We start from the raw sequence: 16817 nt of genomic DNA, 5'->3' as shown, positions 1-16817 counted from the left end.
TGTTGCCCCGTTTCTGCCGTTGGTATGAAAAGTTCACACCCTGGAGGTGTTGTGGTTGCTGAAATCAGCTGCGGTGCTTAAACTAGTACAGACGCCTGTGACTTAAAGGAAGGGGCAGTTGGCATTCTCATGAAGTTACCTGCCAGTCCAGCACTGGCTTTTCCTCTACTTCAGCAGCGCCAGAGTCAGTGAAAGGGCAAACTTTAAGGCCTTTTTCCATTCAGGCTTTTGAGAAATGTGTAATTAGGGGGTGTTTACTGATCGCCGTGACAGGTTAACATGAATAAGGTGGAGTTTATTTTTTCATTGATTGATCTTGTACCTTTTATACTTTAGTTTTTATGACACATGCCTAAAACAAGTGGCTAGGCATGTAATAAAGTGAGTGAAATAAAATAAATATGATCAGATGATGGAGATGCATCCTCAAGTAGATAAATCATGAGAGATGCAGAAAGTTGCAGTTTTAGAGTATGCTTGAAAATAGCCGGGCACCTGAACCTGCCTGATTTGCATCTGGTTTGGGAAGCAAAGTAAACTGGGTTGGGATGTCAGTGCTTGGATATGGAGACTGCTAAAGGCAAAAGTAGCCTGCAAATTCACCATGTAGTTCTTATGCAGCAGCACAACATTTGAGAGAGATAGAAAGTCAATTTGTTAAAGCAACTTTTCTGAAGGCAGTGAGACTGTGGTGAGCCAATACTTGCTTTCTGTGGCGCTCCCTCCAGTCCATGATAGCTGCCCACATTCTTCTGATTGCCCTTTTTGATGGCGCTCTGGAATTTGAGTTGGAGAGCATCTCCCATTGACATAGTGTAGTGTGGACCCCGCGGTAGGTAGATCTAAGTACATCGACTTCAGCTACGTTATTCACCTATCTGAAGTTGCGTAACTGAGATTGATCTCCTCCCGTAGCGTACACAAGCCCTAAGTTATCTTTTCAGTAGCCAGAAGGTTTGATTTGGTACACTTACAAAGTGTCTGTGCTGCACTATCACCAAAACTAGCGCTGTACCAGGAAAATTAGTACAACCAGAGAGTAGGCTTCAGCCTACAATTTATAGGCCTCAAATGAGGGGATTACTAACAGGGAAGGTAGATTGATTTAAGTGTGATAAGAACCATATTGTATTTGAATGCAGACGATCCTAGTTCAATTTTGTGTGTATGTGTGTGTGTGCAACAATTCCTCATAAATAAGCATAATCCTTTATTTGGTGTTAATTAGCTTTGGTGACTCCTTATATCCTGCATTCATTGTCCAGACTAGCCTTGTCAACCTTCATTTATTCTTACCAGAACGGTCTTACTCATTAGCTGTTCTTGATTTTAAAATCAAAATGTCACCTCAGCCATAGCTAACCTTGGAGGTGCAGTGGCATATAACTTTACAAAATTGCCACCTTTTGCAAAATTGCAACTTCTCAACTCAGAGGTTTTTCTTACTTTTTAAAGAAAAAGGAAGTTCAGCTCAATCGTATCAGGATCAAACATTCAAATAAATGCATGTAACTATTTTTGGCAAAATACTTTTAAAATGCACTATTTATACTTCATCTTTCTTTCCTCTTCCCCTTTGAGAGATTCCAAAATCTCTCCCCCCCGCAAACCCACTGTTTATTGCTCTTAGTTACTTCCATGTGAATGTAAAATTGGAAAATTCCAAGATAAGGCTCCCATAGCAAATTTAATTCTGCCCCCTTATGTGTGTCTGTTGCATTTGCATCTTTCTGTTAAATAGTAACTTACAGCATGTGATTTGTAGACATAGTTATTAGGCACATTTTTTATGAGTACTAAAATTAGACTCGGCAGAATTCAATTTTTATTTTTTTATTTTACAGATATTGATGATTTTTATTGATTTAAATTTTCACAGCTTTGGGGAATTATGGTGGGGGGAGGCAGAAAATTTTTTAATGATAGCAGCTGTTGATATTCAAAAAGTTAGTTTTATAACAATTAAAACACCAATTGTCAGCCTCGCATGTCAAAATATGCAAAGTAAATATTCTTAAATCAAACTCTAGTAAAAGTTCTTAGGCAAAGTAAGAAAAATGCTGCTTAGCTGTACATTTGATGATTATTGATCAAAATCAGTTTTTGTGTGTAGGGTGAAATCTACATTTGCCGATACTTACTAAAAAAAACCCTAATCCATCCATGCCTAACTGAAATATAAATTGTGTAAGTCACCCACAATGGCTTGTGTTAATTAAAATAACCAGCTACCTCCAGAAATATGTTGACATTCTTGGTGAAGATAATGTAAATACAGATATGGAAAAGGTGTCTCACATAGTGTCATGAAAGTCATCAAACTGTGTTGGGACATTACTCTGAAAGTAAACTTTTTTTGTAATTGAACGATGTTACTAAGGTCCCAGTCCTACAAACACTTACTTATGCCCATATATAACTTAAGCACATGAGTAGTCAGGCTGACTTTAGTAGGGCTCCTCACATGCATGAAGTTCTGCACATGCATACATGTGTGTAGGATTGGGTCCTAAGGTGGCACTTGAACATGCTTCCAAAAAATAAAACTATTACTATTTGTACCATGGTCAGGCACAAGTAGTCAGCACGCTTGCAGAACAGGGCATAGAACTGCAGAGGACTGGATTAGATGACCTCTCGAGGTCCCTTCCAATTCTGTGATTCTTTGAAAAGCCAAAGCTTCTTTCCTGTGAGCTAAAGAAATGGTTCCACTATTTTAGGAACTAAAAATTGAGCAGTAAATAGTCATGGGACATGTATAAACAAGTGAATTGATTTGATCACTTAGAGCCAGACCAAAGTGCCATCACTGACACTGTTCCTATCATGTGCTGATTTTGGGGGGGAGAAAAATTAATTCAGTTGAAGAAAGTCTGTTCACTGTGGGCCTGATCCAAAGCCCAGTGTAGTCAGTGGAAAGACACACCTCTCGACTTTAGCAGATTGTGGATCATGCCCTATATTCTTTGTTTTCTTAATGGGCCCACTTAAGCTAGAAAGAGTAAAGAGTTAAGGCATAAGATCCATCTTAACAATATCTCCTTTGCCAAAGTATTGTGATGTCTACAGTAAATGTAATGCAACACTTAGGTCTAAGACCCTTCGCATGCAAACACAACATAGTGATCTACGAATAGTCTTTCGTTTAGCTCACTTTCCTTATTCTCTTTGATTCTAAGGCTTGGTCTTCACTAGTAAATGATCTAACTCCTAGTGTAGACAATGGTATGTCAACAGAAGGGCTTCCTCCATCGACATACATAGCTATTGCCTTTTGGGGAGGTGGATTACCTAGGCCGATGGGAGAAGCCCTCCTGTCCATGGAGGTAGCATCTTCACGGAAGCACAGCTGCACCACTTCAGCCTTTTAAATGTAGACAGGCCCTAAGGCTGGGTCCTTAACTCACCACTATGGGATTAGGTACTGCAGATATCTAAACAATATGTAAGAGTTTACCCTTTTTTGCCAGCACAGAACAAATTAACATAATATAGAAATCTTCATCATCCTCTTCCATCATGAGGGCAGTGTTCTCTCTGAAAACTATTATAAAAGACAGCAGATATAGTGGTATCGGGGAAACTATAGAAGAGTCATCTACAGCATGCAAGTGTGTGGGTGTTCTGCAACACCCAAAATGGAAGAAAATGCTATTCACTTCAGACATTTGTATTGTAGCCTTCACCATGGTGTCTGGGTGTTGGATTTTTATTTCACTTTATTAACATCAAAAAGAAGTTGCTATCCGAAAAGCTCTTAGTGCTTTTCCAAAATGTAAAATACATATATGGTTTAGATGAAGACAAATTATGTCTTAGTTTAAGAATATTATAACTATAGATGTCGGAAATGTGCTTTCCTTAACTCTATAACAGGTCATGTTTTACCACTGTTGTGATTTGTTTTACTTATTAAATATACTGTGAACCTTTCTTCAGTGAAGTAGGCTTATTCCTCCCGCAACCTTTACTGTAAATGAAATTTCTCTATAACAGGAGAGCCAGGACAAAAATCCCTTCCTTTTCATTTCGGAAGTGGTAATGGAGTCTCTCATCGCTTTCTGCAGTTGTGGTAGTTCAGGGTGGGATAGAGAGTACGTTCTGGAAGTCCATACCTTTACTGCCTATGGGAAGGAGCTGTAGTTATATCAGCTCCTCTTCATTTCCGGTTGGGAGCAGGTGTAGCAAGGCTGGAAGCAAGAGAAATCTTGTTCCTCTCCAGGGTAGTGGTTCCTTCTCTGCATTTGCCCTGCTTAGCCAGAGTAGGTGATCAGGGGGAGGTGATATTGTAAAACTTATTGTCATGCTTTTAAAAAAAATCTGGAAAGGAAAAACGAGATTTGGTGCTGCTTTGAGGCATAAGGAAGGCCTGACAGGCTTTTTTCCTCTCCTTATTTGCTTGATAGTCCTTAGATAGAAGAACAAACAGGGAGTGAGAGAGGGGTTCAGAAAACCCATTAAGTTCATTGCAAACACAACAAAGAACCAAAATAGAGACCCCATTTTTTTCTCCCTTTTCTGTGTTACCTTTTAAATTTGAGTCCGGCACATAAGAATACTATGTGGTTTCACAGTTATACCAATGTTCTGCTTCTTTGCAACATTCCTTAGATCTTTTTCTGTGTGATTATTCTTGGAGAATGTATTATTCATAACATTTCAGTGGAAAGGGTTTTTTTAAATAGTTAGCAGACTGAAAATAAAATGCCTGAGTGCACATACCATGACCGTATGGCTTAGATGCAAGCTATTTATTCTTAAAAGCATCTTAGATTTAGAATAAGCTTTTAAAATATTTTCAGGCTGCCTTTCTTCTCTTCTATTCACTACTTCTTGATCCTCCCAGGACACTATACAGTAGTGATTTGTTGTCTTAATTAGCACGTTGAACTGAAACTACATTTGTCCAAATGCTCCCTTTTTCTCCTATTCCTTACGCTTACGTGATATTAAGGCTTTTAACTAATTTGAACCCGTAAATTAAACATTGTAGTCTTTGAATCTCCCATTCAGGGAGAAGAAGCGATTTCTGTGGGCTATGCTAGCTCTGATTCAGTGCTTTAATATACTGAAGTTCTTGTGCAGTGCATCGGCTAGGATATAATTTAATGGAAATTGGCAAGACTGCAGTGTTTAGACAGAGCTGGTCACAGCAGTTCAGGAAGAGAGAACAGAACAGTGTGTTTGTTAAATGATGCCTATGGCCAGTTTGTGATTATTATTCAGCAGGGAGACGGAAATGCAATTTGTGCACACTTCTAGATAACTGAATTAATGGTGACAGTAACACAACGAGGCCTCTACAAATTAAAAAATATTCCAGAATATCTTGCTTCACAACCACTTGTCCAAAATGAGCACGTACAATGTAAAGTCCAGCTTCTAACGGTTGAGTGTTCAGCAGATGAAACAGCAATGCATATTAAATTCCCAAGCTGATGACTTAAGTCTCTGTGTGTGTTTGTGCGACTGTGTTAAAGTTAACCATTGCAAGTCAACACGCAAAGAAAAGAAGTTCAATGTGGCGCAATGATGTAATTTATGGTTGTGTGGAGTATTGCAGAGATCTGCAAATGTCTTTTATTTGTTGCAGTGCCCATGTTCAGCTAGCCAAGGAAAAAATAAGAGGCTCAACAGGGATCTCTTTAGTGTTCTCTGTTGCCGCTCTTTTTAGTGGCATTGAGATTTCTTGCTCCCAAGATATGCAGACCTTTCCTCTTGGCTAAATGGCAGATAGATACAGTTCCTCAAAAGTTAATCAATGTTGCTTTGTGCAGCACAGTACTATCCACCAAATGCTAATGGAGCAAGTGGATCCATGGTGCATCCAATATATCATGGCTAGGAGAGAAAAAAATAATGTTCTCACAGAGTTTTATTTCCTTTCCTTTTTAGTAGATTTTTGAAACTGGCAGAATCATTTTCCATTCCCCTAAAATAGCAACCCACTTCACTTTGTTTCTGTACTTTGAAGCCTCACAGCAAAGTCTGAAATGGATGTGCCTGTAAAATGCGTAAAGGCTTGGCACAGTTCTGACATGCTGCATCATAGATTTTTTTCTTCTCCAGATTACATAACTTCTCCTTGTTTATCTGTAGCATCAAGAACCATTGCTGCAATGATCCGCCTACCGTGGTGTAATTGTGCTGGTAGAGTGTACCCGGTGTTATTTTAATGAAAAATTGTGTGTGATTAACCGCACACATCTCTTAAAAATATATAAGCAAGTAATTCTTATTATGGGCTGGCAGGTGCAAAATGTCAACATTACTATGATAGCCAGTTTACCTAGAGACCACCAAATTAGCCACAGCCTTAATTGCAAAGATGCAAGGAATTGATATGGTCTTGGAGAGGCTTCATTTCGGTAATTTCCACCTGAATTGTTTCAGGGAGAAATATTTGACAGTTTAGTTCTTATGACTTAAACTTAAATGAGCTGTCTTCAGAGGTTTTGAGTAATTTTCCACTAATAGGAAAGTCCCAAGATTCCAGAATTAACCTGCCACAAAAGCACAATGCATGATATGAAGGGTTAAATGTTTAATAAAATTATTACTACTTTTTTTTAACCTTTCACCTTTATGGTTTTGAATTGGACAGAAAAATATAACTGGTTAATTTTGAAAACAATACAATCTTTTCTATGGTATATGCCAAAGTTCTGAGTCCTTGCAGTAAACCAAATGCTTATGCTTTCTGTAAACTGGTTTTACAGAGAAGAAAGTCAGTGAGAACATCTGGCACTTAAAGTGACACTGTCATCTTGCATTTTTAAAAAAACAAAAGCTAATTTTCTGAGATAATCCTTTACATAATATGTCATGAATAAAGATCTATTGTTGGAGGGGGGCAGTGTGGCTGGTAGCAATGTCTACTGTTAGGGTTGCCTGACACTTCTCTTTACATCTCTGTTTTCAGTTGCTTATAACCTTGCCAAGCTTTAACTGTTTGGGCTGAAATTGTCCATACTGGGTATCTGTCTCAGGTTGAATATTTTTGGAAATATTCAGCCAAAAGGCTTCAACAGTTTTTGAGAGCAAGGCCAAAAAAAAATCATTGTTTTACCCATGTGAAATTCTGGCAGCCTTTTCTCTGAAAAGCCCTAGTACCCCCTGGCTTTAACAAATTCCATCCCTGCCAAATTTCAGGGACTTGCCTTTTGCCAGCCTCATGAAAAACTGCTGATATTTGACCACGCTATACACCCTTTTGAAAATCATAATTTACACATGCCAAGTAGAGACTTCCCAGAGCTATGCAACTAAAAATGGCAAACATTCAATCCACACTGAGCATGCCTCGGGGCTGCAGGAGGCTGAACAGGATTTTCCCTGTGATTGCAGATCTCTATGCCAGGATTGTGTATGGAAGTGGAGACAAGAAGGGTGCCTCTCCTGTGTGTTTATCGACACCTCTGCTGGGCCCAGGCATTATGGAGGAGGAAGTCTCCTGCATCAACTGCAGGGGAGACAAAAGCCAGATCTGAGGATGAGATGGGGGAAGTAGGTTGGGACAAGGAGGCAACTGGGGCAGGGATGAGGAGACAGGAACAGTGAAGGGAGAGGACAGGAATGGGGTAGAAGGGACCAAGTGCGGTGAGGGGGAGGCAGAATTGTGTGCCCACTCAAGCATATTCCCCAGCTTCCTTCACTACACACCGTCCATGTTCTGCAACAAATGAGGCAGAGATCCAGTAGAGAACGGCCTCCTTCAGTACACAACCTTGATTCATCTCCTGTGGGAAAAATAGTACATGCTCATGTAACTAAAGACTGTTACCCCTTGTGACCAAGCTATTAGTGAAAAATTTGGGATCTTGTGAGTTGTTCAGTCAGGAGCAGAAATTGATGATGGAGTCAGGTATTTCTTTGATGCAATCCTTTTTATGTACAAAGAATGTACAGAAAGTCCTGTTTCCCTGAACACAGTAGGAATAAAACAACAAGAGCGTATGTTAGCTCCCATTTCCAAGCCCCCTTTCCAGTCAGCACTTAGCCAAAAATCTCCCTCATAGCTTTTCTCAGGGCCACGTTCCCAGTGCTTGTCCCCACTCCGTCCTGAGCTTTCCTGACGTTTCTTAATTCTTCGGTGTTCATCGCTGCTTTACCTTCTCTCTTTTGCATAGTCACACTCTCTATTAAAACAATACCCAGTGACTCCTCTATTCCCAAATTCCTGAGCAGCCTCACCTGTTCCTGTGTTTGGTTGGAGATCCCTATTGTTTCAGCTACCTGCTTCTCTAAAAGAGCTTAATGAAGTCTTACAGCTATCTTAAATGAAGGGCAGCACTTACACCCTCTAGATTCAATGAGGTTTAACCCAACAATATCCTAACAGCATCATCATGCATACACCCAAGGGAGCTGAATTAAGGCTGTGCATGCAACCTTAATTCTGCCACTTCCTGTCTTTAGAGTGCTTGACTTTGCAACCTTAATAATATTCTTTATAGTTTTTCTGTGTGTAATATATATATATATATATATATATATATATATATACACACACACACATGGATATTTTTGCTGCTGATATTTGGAAATTTATTTTGGGTAAGTCCATGAGTAAAAACATCAAGACCCCAGTCTGAAACGGAAGTGTTTTATCTGGCAGTCCAGCCTCATGCTGTCAATTGCAGGTTTGGCGCCTCCCCTCCCTTTTTTAGTGCATACACCCACCAACTACAAGCTCAGTTTTGCTGCTATGACTGCAAATCACCATTTTGCAGGATCTTTGTTAAAGTGTGAGTTCTCCCCAACCATAGAGAAAAGTGTGGTGCCCACAGGTTGCTGCAGGAGTCAGGAAGCACAAGTGACTGAGAGGAAGAATGGTCCAGTAGTTAGGACAGTACCCTAGGAATTGGGAGATTCAGGTTCAATTTCTTGTTCCTCCACAGACTTCCTGTTGTGACCTTGGGCAAGTCTCTGAGCCTCAGTTCCCCATCTGTAAAATGGGGAGAATAGCATTCCTGACCTCACAGGGGAGTTCTGAGGATAAATGCATTGAAGATTGTGAAGTGCTTTGGAATCTACTGATTAAAAATGCTATTAAGATGATATTATGATCCTCAACAAAACAGTGAAACTGACTAGTATTTATTTGTATTACTGTTGCACCTAGGAGCTCTAGTCATTGAACGGGACCCTGCCGTAGTCATGGAATGGGACCCTATTGTGCTAGGCTCTGTACGTATGCAAAACAAAAAGACGGTCCCTCTGTTGAAGAGCTTACAATTTAAATAGACAAGACAGACCTAAGGTGCGGGAAAGAGTGTCGAGCAGGTCGAGTGAACAATGTGATGGCGTCAAAAGTCATGTTAGTTCCACAATTTTTATTTATTTATTTTTTGGTTGGTTGGGTTAGTAAGGAAGGGATAAGCTGAAGGGAGAGTGACTGAGGAGGATAAGGAAGGGAAGAATAGGGTAAGAGGAGTGACTCTCTGAGATGAAGAGACTGTGAGGGAGAGGGAGAGTTGGTGCAAATACCCAATCAGCACAGGGCAGAGAAAGACCAGTCAGAACTATGGGAAGTTTTCCAAAGCACCAAAAGTATGCTTTGGTCAAATTCAGTGAGTAAATTGAAAAACTTAGAGATTTCTTTATTCTAATCTTTGTTGCTGCATTCTTAGGTGTCACTTCTAGCAATAGTAGATTCAGAGTGATTTGGGTTTTTTTAAGTTGCGTGTGTCCCTTTAAAAGGGACACCAATTTAAAATTAGTCATATTCAAAAAATGAGCTAGAAGTTGTTTTCAGGTACTATCGCTGCCGGCAGTAGCCTGTGTTTCTTTGTTGGGGGAATACTGGAGGGGTAGCCAGTTTAGCAAACATACAATAGTAGCTTGTAAACCCAAGTGCCAGATCAACTTTATATGCCCAGAGACTGTGAACAGTTGTTTTTAAGGAGGAACTAAAATGCAGTAAATATATACAGTAAAAAGAAATGTATTTGCAAATTAACAATGATTCATGGGTAGGGAGGGGACAGAGGAGGAAATGGATGGAGATTACTGCACCTTTAAAAGACTAACAGTTCTCTTATTATTAAGACAATAGAGCATGGTGACTGCTGAGGTTCCTTATGGGTGCTAAAAAGGCAGTAGTTTTCAGTTCTGCTGTAGAACAGAATTCATTGGTGAAAGCTCAGCCTATGAAAATGTGCTCTGCTTGGCTAAGTTTACACTAATGTGGACTTTTTTCCTTAAGGGGTGAAGAATGAGAAAGTTGAGAGGCAGGGCTTTAGTGAACAGAGAGCTTGTTGAAGCTAGGACGGCAAGGAGAAAAATCAGAGGCCTTGTTTTATTTGGATGGGAAATGTATGGTCTGAGAGCAGAGATATGTAGCTAATTCAGGTAACTGGAAAACTAACTTTTATTGTTTGCCCTGCAGTTCTAAAGTACCTGATTCCTCTAGTGAGTTACGATTTGTTTTTGTGGAGAAGGAGGAGCAGGCTCTGCAGCGACCTCATGTATAAACATTCTGTCTGCAGAAGCACAACAGATTTGGCGAAGTTTTATTTAGAATGCTTTGGTGGCATGTGAGCCCAGTGTCTGCAGGAAGCTGTGCTGTCCTGACATCTGAGCTGGCGGTTTCTCTTTTGGCTGTGGAATTTTAGACTGCATTGGAAACAGGTCTCGCTGCATATTTTTAGTGTATGGGCTTCATGCAGGATTGAAATATAAAAGAGACAGATTCACAGACACACATCAGTGTGCTCCCAAGCAAGAAGAGAGCCTGTATTGCTGCTCAGACTTAAAACTGATCTGAAATTATTTTAACCTTTTTAAAAACTGGTGCCTGAAGTCTAACTGCATTGGTAAATTAGGGAGGAAATGATTTCTGTGTATTCCTTTTAATACTCCCCGAAGGGAGCACTGTCTCCAGATGGTTCACTGCAGCACAAAGAATCACCTGATCCTTTCATGACGGACTAGCACTAGCCTGTGTGAAAGTTTGTTGTGATGTTGCAGTACTGCTGAAGTTCCTCAACGTATCATTTCATGCTATCAGTAGTGACTTTTGTGGTGCCTTCATCAATTAAAGCAACATATTTCCATACGTTTACTTATGATTTCAGTATCAGATCTGTGTGTGCATGAGAGAGAGGGAGAGATGTTTTTCAAGGTAAATTAAGATAGAGAAGTAATATGTCTCCCAACTTATAACGTTCAGTCTGGGCTATGAGTAGAGTGTAATTATCTTTTGCTTTTCAGCTGTATAGTTTAGCCAGAAGTAGCTTCTTTTATATATTTTAAATGTATTGATTTTGTTTTTTTTCCTACAGAAAAAGAGGAAGGTGTTCTGAGTGGAGAAGATGACAAAGAACAGAAAGATCCCTATTTTGTGGAAACTCCTTACGGCTACCAGTTAGACTTGGATTTTCTCAAGTATGTGGATGATATACAAAAGGGAAACACGATTAAGAAATTAAATATCCAGAAGAAGAGGAAACTAGTACCAACTTTTACAGGTACCAAGAACTCCAGTGGCCAATACAGTGGATGGACCTCAACAGAGTCTCTCTCTTCATCAAACAGTGATGAGAATAAGCAGTCCTCCTTTGCAGCAAGGAATCAAGTAGCATCGTCTGTCACTACAAGGCCATCAGTTTCCTTTGAAGCTTCTCCTACCTTCTTAACCATTCCTGAGAGCAGACAACTTCCCCCTCCTTCACCACAGCTTCCTAGGCACAATCTTCATGTAACAAAAACTCTCATGGAAACCCGGAGAAGACTGGAACAGGAGAAGGTTATAATGCAGGTGACTCCAGGGGATGTCCGCAGGCCCAGGCTTTCCAGCTTTGGAGGCTTGGGCTCAGCAAGCTCCCTTCCTTCCTTTGTAGGATCTAGTGGGCACAATCAGATGTCTCAACAGCTTCAAAATGGGTACCAGGGCAATGGAGACTATAATGTCTATCTTGCTTCCTCTTTGGGCAGCTCCATCCGTCATAGCCCATTGAGTTCAGGAATATCAACCCCTGTAACCAATGTGAGCCCAGTGCATCTGCAGCATATCAGGGAACAAATGGCAGTTGCCCTCAAACGCCTCAAGGAGCTTGAGGAACAAGTCAAAACTATTCCTGTGCTCCAGGTCAAGATTTCAGTATTACAGGAAGAGAAAAGACAGATGATGGCGGAACTCAAAAGCCAAAGAATACCCAATCAAAATGACACTTACGGCTTCAGAAAGCGATCTTATAGTGCGGGAAACGCAGAGCAATGGGGACATCTGTCTCAGGTCAGAAGAGGAGGTGAATTATATATAGACTGTGAGGAAGAAGTGGAGCAGAACTCTCAGAGGACAGAGGAGTTTAGGCAATTGACTTTTGAAATGCAAGCATTAGAGAGAAAAATCCAGGACAGCAACTATGAAATCCCATCTAATCTTCGGACAAACAGAGAAAATATAACAAAAGAAAGCAAGTCGGTTGCTGTGGGTGCTGATGAAAATATGAATGATGTGGTTATATATAACAGGTCTTCCCGGCCATGCATGGAGGTGGCTGTGGGAACAGAGACAGAAACTAGAGATTCTGGGGTTGGGGTGACAGAGGTGATGCTTGGCATCACCACAGAAGCTGAAAAGGAAATAGAGCTTCAGCAACAGACCATTGAAGCCCTAAAGGGGAAGATCTACAGACTTGAGGTTCAATTAAAAGAAACTACTCATGATAGGGAAATGACCAAATTAAAACAAGAGCTGCAGGCAGCTGGATCTAGGAAAAAAGTGGATAAAGCATTGATGGCTCAACCTCTGGTTTTCAGCAGAATGGTGGAAGCTGTAGTACAAACAAGAGACCAAATGGTAGGAGATCATGTGGATGTTGCTGACTCCTGTGTGGGGAACCATTTACAAATGAGAGATATTGGAATCTCCTGCAGGCCTAATTTGCAGAGTACAGCTGTGGGTCCAGAACTGCTAATGAATCGGTGGCTTGTGAAGGAGAGAGCAGACATGCGTGACCAATGCACGGGGAGATCTACTGAGATGTGCGACAAGAATGTGGGCACAGAAATGAGTGTTTGTGAAACTGGCATCAACACTGAAGAGTCTGTGGATAATTTGAGTCTCTGCAAGACAGAAGCGGAAATCAAGGAAGTACGGTCGATAGGTTGTGGAGATTGTTCAGTGAATGTGACTGTTTGTCCACCAAAGGAGTGTGTGTCCCGCAGCACAAACACAGAGGTTGTTTGCAAAGTAGAATGTGCAGTTATGGCAGTGCCTCAGACAGCTACCCAGCAAACCAGTACAGTATTGGCAATGGTGAACCAGTTCACCAATACAGAAGCCGCTTCTCTGTTGGATTCCAGCACAAACACCATTTTGAACACTTATGATAAACAGACTAACACTGTGAATGTTGAGATGCGGACTGTAGCAGTGGGAGATGGTCGGGTAAAGGACATAAACACATCTGCCAAAACTCGTTCTGTTGGAGTGGGAACCTTGCTTTCTAGTGACTCTAGCTTTGACAAGCCATCTGTGATAAAGACCAAGGATTGTGGAGTAGGGCAGATAAACATTCATGAGAACTATCTTGTTGGTCTTAAAATGAGAAATATTGCGTGTGGTCCCCCGCCATTGTCTGTTGTGTCAGCCAGTACCAGAAGCATTGGTGTTGGGGATGAGCCTGTGTATGAACCTGTGAGCATTTTAGTGGAAAGTCCTCTCCCTCCACCTGAAATGAGGACTGGTTTGGATCACTACATTGAGCGAGTACAGAAGCTGCTGCAGGAACAACAGATGCTGCTAGCTGAAAACTACAGTGAACTGGCAGAAGCGTTTGGAGAACCACACTCGCAAATTGGGTCTCTTAATTCTCAGCTCATAAACACCCTTTCGTCTATCAACTCTGTCATGAAATACGCAAGCACTGAGGAGCTGCGGAACTTAGACGTCCAGAAACAGTGTTTGGAGAGAAGTGCTACCCCAGGTATGTTGAGTGTGTGCATTCCTGTCACTCTCAGAAGGTGGGGAAGAATAGTGCTGAGCTTGGTAGAAATGCTTAAATATAGATATAAACATCCGGTGATTGGTTGGTGTGACAGAATTTAACCTGGGATATTTTATGATTTAAGATTATTCAGATTGACATTGTTTTTGCTCCCCTGTCCCTTCTTAATGGCAGAGTGCAGCTTTTCAAAACTATGGCAAGGCATGTTTGACTTTCCCATAAGTCACATTCATCTTTTGTAAGTTCAATATTCTAGCTGATGATGAGGCATCTTCAGCCTCTTTCTCAAAGGTTGGTGGCTTTGCGTTCACATTCTTCGTTCATCTTCTCCTCTCCCAATTAGACCACTGTTAGGTACTGTTCCCCCCTCTGTTAGCGTTGATTACCAATGGGCCACTAAGGAATGTTTAGTAACAAGAACATCTGTGTTTCAGTAAGCGCTTGTAATAGTCTCCAGTTACAGCAGCACATTTGCAAGGCATAAGTAATATTGACTACTTCGGTTTTAGTGGTGCTTGGGAGAGGCTTAAATATTTCTTTTTCTTGGTGTCCTGTTTTATTTTAGAATCTGCGTAATTAACTTTGAGGATGTTTTTTATGCTTTTGTACCTCTGCTCACAACTTTAAAGCATATTGTCAGCTACAAAAACCTAACTAGATATTTTTCTAACAGCGTGTGTCTGTGAACTCCACCTATGTACTAGTGAATTCATAATCGTTGGCTTCTTAGAGATTGTGATGAGACCACCAACCAACAATAACTTCTGCACAATGCACTCTTCCCACAGTGAAATAGTAAGACTACTAGAAAGATAGGAAAGTTGTTCAAATATACTTGAATATCTGTATCATAGATGCTGAATAGGAAATATATAATAAAAAGTCTATTTAATAGTGATTATCCAGCACACTGCTAAATGAAGCTTTTACAGCTTATTTACTATCTTAAATAAATTTCTTCTTGTAGTTTTGTAAAGACAGCTGACTAAATCTAATATTTTGCCTCTTATGCATTGATTGGACCCATCTATTAAAATTTTTAATTTACTACAGTACAGCAGTAGGCAACATTTACGTTGGGATAAAGAAAATATTTTATTAAAGTGAATGTTTAAAATGAAATATACACGAAAGGCGAGGTACTGTACATCCTATATCCTGTCTATATCCATACAACATAATATTTTATTTACACTATTATCTTTCTAGTGTACACATTATACATATGACTTCATAAATGTAATGGTACTATAATAAGAATATCCAACAGGCATTAAAATGGCACTTAAAAATGTCAACCAGAATTTTAACAAACTGTTAATCTGCCATTCTATCCCTCACTTTTAATATATGATGTCAGACATTTAGTCTGAAGAACCTAGAAACTATCTAGGCACAGGTGGAGTGGTGGATCATCTTCTAATAAAGGCATTTTTACTAGGCTTTGTATTTCACATTCTTGCCAAAAATATTTAGGAAAAATTTTGTTTGAGCTTGTAATGCTATTATCTTTAGCACTGAGAGCATAGAATAAAATCTTTATTAATGTGATCAATCACATTCCTGGTCAGAATTACATGCTACATATTTGCACAGGTTTTGAGCTATGAATTTGTCTCTGATCATTTTAACTTTTGTGTAATTAGGTTAGGAGGTCGTCATCAACTTTAAATCTAGTTTGTTAACTTTAAAAAATTGCTTCTGTTGTAAATGATTCTTCCTGACAAAAATCTGTGTATAAATTGTATACCGTATCTGAACTTGCTGAGCAGTAGTGTCTATTAGAGTGAATTTGGTAAATCCCTCAGTTCCCCCACTTGGCAAATGTGTCACATCATGACACATGATGTTCCGGGCAATGAATTTACTCAGAGTTCAGCTCCCATGGTAACGAGCACATTTATAAATATCTTATCTGGGTGGATTCCCATTTTCCAAGAAAATACAGGTTCAGTTTAGCTACAGTAAAGCTTCAACCTAACCGGTCAATTCTCCTAAGGCAGAGAAAAGAGAGCTTTGGAATGACCTTTTCTGCTATGCACAGCATCAAATGATACTTTGATTTGACATTCAGCAGCAACATTAATAGTGACTTTAACCTGGCTTCACCTATTTTTTAATGAAGAAAATCTTTCTTATATAAGCTGATCAGCTGCTTATTTTATGTTCCAGCATCTTCACTTCAAGTGACCTGCATTTTCTTCTAGTTTTTATGTACCAGTCTCATTAACTGGTCTGCTCATGGAAAGTAGCCTCTTAAAATAGAGGGACCAGAGTTAAAACAAAATTAGAAATAGGAGATCATTGTCTAAACTTGAGCCAAATTCAACCCTGTAAAAGGATGCATCTCCCCTTGTATCTGCTTGTGCTTGGGCTACATTTGGCCTAGTATGCTAACAATATAAATCCATCATGCTTGGCTGTTTGGTTTGAGTCAGACTCTTATCTGGAAGTGGGTAATGGTTTAAAAGTGTGGTTTTTTTTTTTAATAAAACAACAGTCAGTCTTGTGAAGCTAAACTGTATCTCCAGTGTATTCATGAGGTAATAAAGAAATTATGAAAGTTCCTCCAGTGCTCTGACATGAGTGATACAATGAATAACCTCTTAAAGTGCAGGTTTACTCTGAAAAGAGACTAGAGTTACTAGTGCTTATTCTTATTGCCTTCCAGAGTCAGCATTGCTGAGAGGTGAGTTCCTCCTTGGTCATCAACAACAGATTTGTTCATCAAGTTCCAATCAGCTACACCTGTGCAAATCCATTATCAGCTGTGGTGTGTTGTTAAAGGCATAATTTGATCTCTAGAACCTGTATTATTGGTCATGATGTGCAAGATGGAAAGTATCCAGCTTGACTCTCAGA

The 16817-nt window shown here is 40.0% G+C and overlaps 1 protein-coding gene across 31 annotated transcripts in view; it reads left to right on the top strand.

Annotated features, from left to right (window-relative positions):
- Positions 1 to 16817, top strand: part of KANK1 (KN motif and ankyrin repeat domains 1) — a 168085-nt gene that overhangs the window by 128244 nt on the left and 23024 nt on the right. For 16 of the 31 annotated variants that reach the window (XR_010588873.1, XM_065550446.1, XM_065550443.1 and 13 more), the window contains one exon: positions 11286 to 13934. Coding sequence is in view for 29 of the 31 variants with exons in the window: in XM_065550446.1 (XP_065406518.1) it covers positions 11286 to 13934 (2649 nt within the window). In the remaining 2 variants the exon portion in view is untranslated. Of the gene's footprint in view, positions 1 to 10180; positions 10354 to 11285; positions 13935 to 16626; positions 16645 to 16817 lie in introns of those variants that run through there. The other 15 variants (XR_010588872.1, XM_024103341.3, XM_042850628.2 and 12 more) reach the window with 3 other exon arrangements.

The sequence above is a fragment of the Chrysemys picta genome, chromosome 6 (genome assembly GCF_011386835.1).
Source record: "Chrysemys picta bellii isolate R12L10 chromosome 6, ASM1138683v2, whole genome shotgun sequence".
NCBI lineage: Eukaryota > Metazoa > Chordata > Testudines > Emydidae > Chrysemys > Chrysemys picta.
This window is presented reverse-complemented; position numbering and strand designations above follow the sequence as displayed.